General features: G+C 41.4%; 1 protein-coding gene across 1 annotated transcript; it reads right to left on the reverse strand.

Moving 5' to 3' along the window:
• Positions 1–1637: 1637 nt before the first annotated feature.
• On the reverse strand, positions 1638–4023 carry LOC149005677 (uncharacterized). The gene is made up of 3 exons (XM_089135974.1): positions 2923–4023; positions 2700–2820; positions 1638–2560 (listed from the first exon to the last, which is right to left on the reverse strand). The coding sequence occupies exons 1-3, from the start codon at positions 4021–4023 to the stop codon at positions 1638–1640; spliced, it is 2145 nt and encodes a 714-aa protein (XP_088992100.1).
• Positions 4024–4318: the final 295 nt, after the last annotated feature.

Consider the following 4318-nt stretch of genomic DNA (forward strand, 5'->3'; position numbering starts at 1 on the left):
AGTGACGACACATTTGTCGGCTTATCCCTGACATTTTTTTTTTGTAGGAAAAAACATTTTATTAAAAAGAAATGATTGAAGGAAATGGATGCAAATGACGCTGCCAGTATGGTGATGTCTTTGATAATTGGATAAAGTTTCCAAGACATGTCATGGGGAAATTTTTGAATGATAGCTATCAAAGCTTGATTATCACTCTCCATCATTATTCGGGTCACTTGGAAATCTTGTGCCCATGTCATTGCCCTTCTCATTGCCAGTGCTTCCAAAGTCAGAATATCTTGTGATTTAGAACCCTGTCCAAAGGCAAATAACATTTCTCCCAAATGGTTCCTGGCAATGCCCCCATATCCTGCTTGTTGCTGTTCCTTATAATATGAGCCATCGACATTGAGCTTGATACAATGAGGAGGAGGTGCAATCCATTTGATAACTCCGTAAGTTGGAGATGGCGTAGGAACTCAAGGGTCAGGAGAAATGTAAAATTGTAAGCCTTTCCAAATCTGGAAAGCTAGTTGTGCTGGTTGAAGAGAATTAGGCGAGGAGATTTGACTCACATAAGACTTCCAAAGAAGCCATAATGCAAGAAGAGAGCTAAGAAATATGTCTACGCCTTCTTTCCTTAGAGGTAGAGCTACAGACTGTTCCACCACATCTTTAATGGAAGAAGCTCCAAGCAGGGCCGAGAAATGAAGATCATGCCATATTGCAGAAGCATAGCGGCATTGTAGAAAGATGTGATCCGGCGATGCCTCCATATTACCACAGAAAAGACATGCAATTGGGATATTACAACCACGCGCAGCAAGAAGATCAGCGGTAGGAAGCTTTTGATGAAGGAGTTTCCATAGAAAATGTAGGGCCCTTGGTGGAAGTGATAATTTCCACAGGAGGCTCCATGTGTTAATCAGCCTAAAATTGTGATTTTTCTGCTGAGCACACGCTATGTTGTAGGCGGATTTCACTGTAAATTTCCCCGATGAAGTCCAGCTCCAAATGATGCGGTCCTCCATATTAAAAAGAGGAATTTGTATTGATAGTATTTTCTCCACCACTTCACTCGGCCACCATTCCTGTAAGAGAGTACGATTCCATGAGTGAGAATTGGTATTTATCAGCTCAGCTACCTTAACTGGACCTTTCCATGCTAACGGGTAACAACCCTGATCCATCAAAGTATCTGGGATCCAATTTGCCTGCCAAGGGTGAATACGTTCTCCATTACCCACTTGCATGAACATACCCTTTTTCATCAGATCACGTCCCATTAGTATAGATTTCCAGCCCCAGGAATCCGTGACTTGAGGGTTAACTTCAAGAAATGAAGAGTGTTTGCAATATTTTTGTAGCATCAGTCGACCCCACAGAGAAGATGGATTCTGGAGTAATTCCCATGCCTTCCGAGACAGAAGAGCTAGGTTGAAATTTTGAAGATTGCGGATGTTTAAACCGCCGGCAGATTTTGAAGCACACATAGTGTTCCAATCCACAGTATGTACATGTTGTTTATCCCCACTTGACCAAAAGAACAATCTCATTGCTTGTTCCATACGCACTAAAGAGCTAGCCGGCATCTTAAAACAAGACATAAAGTGTGTAGGCATAGACTTGCTAAAGTAGATCGTATAAGAACAAGCTTACTCAGGTGTCGAGAGTAGCTTAGCTTTCCATCCTTGTAAGCGTTTATTTACCCGGTCAAGGAGCGTTAGACAGTGCTTCTTTTTCAATTTTCCGGTTAAGAGAGGAATTCCCAAATAAATATCCATCTCAGTAGTGGGAGTGATGTGAAAATGAGTGGATAATGCACGTTTCATACTTGCAGTAGTGGTACTGCGGCTATAATGTGCCCGTGTTTTTTGTACGTTAAGCTCTTGGCCGGATGAGGAACAATAGCGCTGTATAATCTGGGCAAAAGCACGAGCTTCTGACTTAGTTGCTTGACCAAACAGAATTAGATCATCAGCAAAAGCAAGGTGCGATATCTTCTCCCCGCCCTGAGATAATGAAATACCCTTCAATTTCCGTTGATGAACTGCTAGCTCCAAATGAGAAGATAATAACTCCGCACAAAGAATGAAAAGATATGGCGATAAAGGATCTCCCTGTCGAAGGCCTCGTGAAGGGGTAACACAATCAGCTATGGAACCATTGACGAGTAGAGAATAATTCACTGTTTTAACACAAAACATAATCCAATCAATCCACTGAGCTGGAAATCCATAGGCAACAAGAGCTTTCCAAGAAAACTCCACTCCAGCCCGATCATAAGCCTTGCTCATATCCAACTTAACCGCCATGAGTCCAGTTTTTCTATTGCGGTGTCGATGAATTTTTGTGAGAAGTTCGTGCGCAATCAAGATATTATCTTGTATGTGCCTTCCTTTAACAAATCCATTCTGTTGAAAAGAGATAAGCTGGGGTATAATATCTTTAAGCCGGTTGACGAGCAGCTTGGCAATTATTTTATAACTGGTATTGCACAAGCTAATTGGCCTAAAGTGACTCACTTCCTGAGGAGCTTCTATCTTGGGGATAAGAGATATAAATGTGGAATTGTGAGCTAAAGAAAAAGTACCAGTATGATAAAACTGCTTCACCATAGCCTCCACATCAGCTTTTATAACCTCCCAAGATCGCCGATAGAAAATCCATGGATAACCATCCGGACTCGGAGATTTTAAGCCATTGAGACCGAACACCTAGCCTTGATTTCCTCATCGCAAAAGAGCTCACTAAACTCGCTTTTGCAGCCTCTGAGATACGATTAGATATGGGTAAGAAATAGTCATCATAGGTCATTGTCTGTGTAGACGAATATACCTGTCGAAAATGATGTTGAAATGCAGAAGCAATATCCTTAGGCTCAAATAAAGAAATACCATTTTGCATTATTTGCCTAATTTTATTTCTTGCCCGACGAACCATAGTACTTTGATGAAAGTAGCGAGTATTCCGATCCCCTTGAAGGAGCCAATCAGCCCTTGATTTTTGCCTCCATTTTTCAAATTGCTGATGGAGGTTTAATTTGAGCATTGCCATTTGTTTTTTTTCCTCGCAATACCAAACGTCCGTTCTGTCTTCAAGAGATACGCGTTTCATGCTCGTAATAGAGGCACGGATAGCAGTCTCCTTTAGTTCAAGCCTTTTCATCGTGTTATGATTCCAAATTCGCAATACAGAAGAAAGCTGAGATAATTTTTTTGCAAAGGAATATGAAGCAGACCCCGTGACATGCATATTCCAAGCCTGCTTAAGAGTTTCAGAAAAAGATTCTTCATGAGTCCAGAAGTATTCAAACCTGAAAGGACGCGGGAGAATAGAACCAGGAGATGATATCTGAAGAAATAATGCTTTGTGATCCGAATTGGCTATAGTAATATGCAAGATACTAGCATCTGGAAACATAGCTAACCAATCTGTATTGCAAACGCCTCTGTCTAATAGCCCTTCAATGCGATGAGGGTGCCTTTGTTTGTTTGACCAAGTGTATTTATAATCAGAGGCCGGAAGTGTAAGAAGACCAAACTCAAGCATGAAGTCTTGAAAAGGCCGCAAAGCAGGTAGTGTTAGGGGTCTGCCCCCTACTCTATCGTCCACAGATAGATAAGCATTCCAATCTCCTCCCAAAAACCAAGGTTTATCAATAAAAGAGCCCATATTTTGCAGTGTTTGCCACTGATATTTTTGAATTTGTGGAAGAGAACTTAAGTAAACACACGTCAAGTACCAAAGACAGTTTGATTCACCAACTAGAAGGTGTACACACCAAGAAGAGTACCAAACAACGTCAACTTTGACCTCAGCACTCCAACAAAACACAATGCCTCTAGCACGCCCTTCAGGAGGCATATGAACACACTTAGGAAACCCTAACTGATAACAAAACTTACTAACATCCACACTGACAGACTTCAATTCAGACAAAAACACAAAAGAGGGCCTTTTCTTCTTAACTACATCAATAACTTCATATTGAATCGAGGATCGGCCAAGTCCTCGACAATTAAGCATCAAGCCATTCATTTCCCCTCGGATGACCCTTCCCGGCTGGTCATCAAAGCCTCAGTACACTTCAGAAAGTTCAGATCATCCACTGTAATCTTTTTCCTTTCGTTCTCCTCATGACAGTGCAAGCGCTGAGCCTGCATTGCATGAAATTCCATTTTTCTTTTACAAGGTAATTCTAAAGGTGTAACAATTGAGTTACCTTTAATTTTGTCCTTAGGAACTCGGACAAATGGAAATTGAGTCACTAGTTTTCTGTTGCATGGGAGGATGCTGGAGAGCTCCTTGAAAGGTATCTTGCCTTTGCTGTTTG

Source organism: Hakea prostrata, chromosome 9, assembly GCF_041222555.1.
Source record: "Hakea prostrata isolate BN-2017 chromosome 9, UWA_Hpros_2, whole genome shotgun sequence".
In the NCBI taxonomy this organism is placed as follows: Eukaryota; Viridiplantae; Streptophyta; class Magnoliopsida; order Proteales; family Proteaceae; genus Hakea; species Hakea prostrata.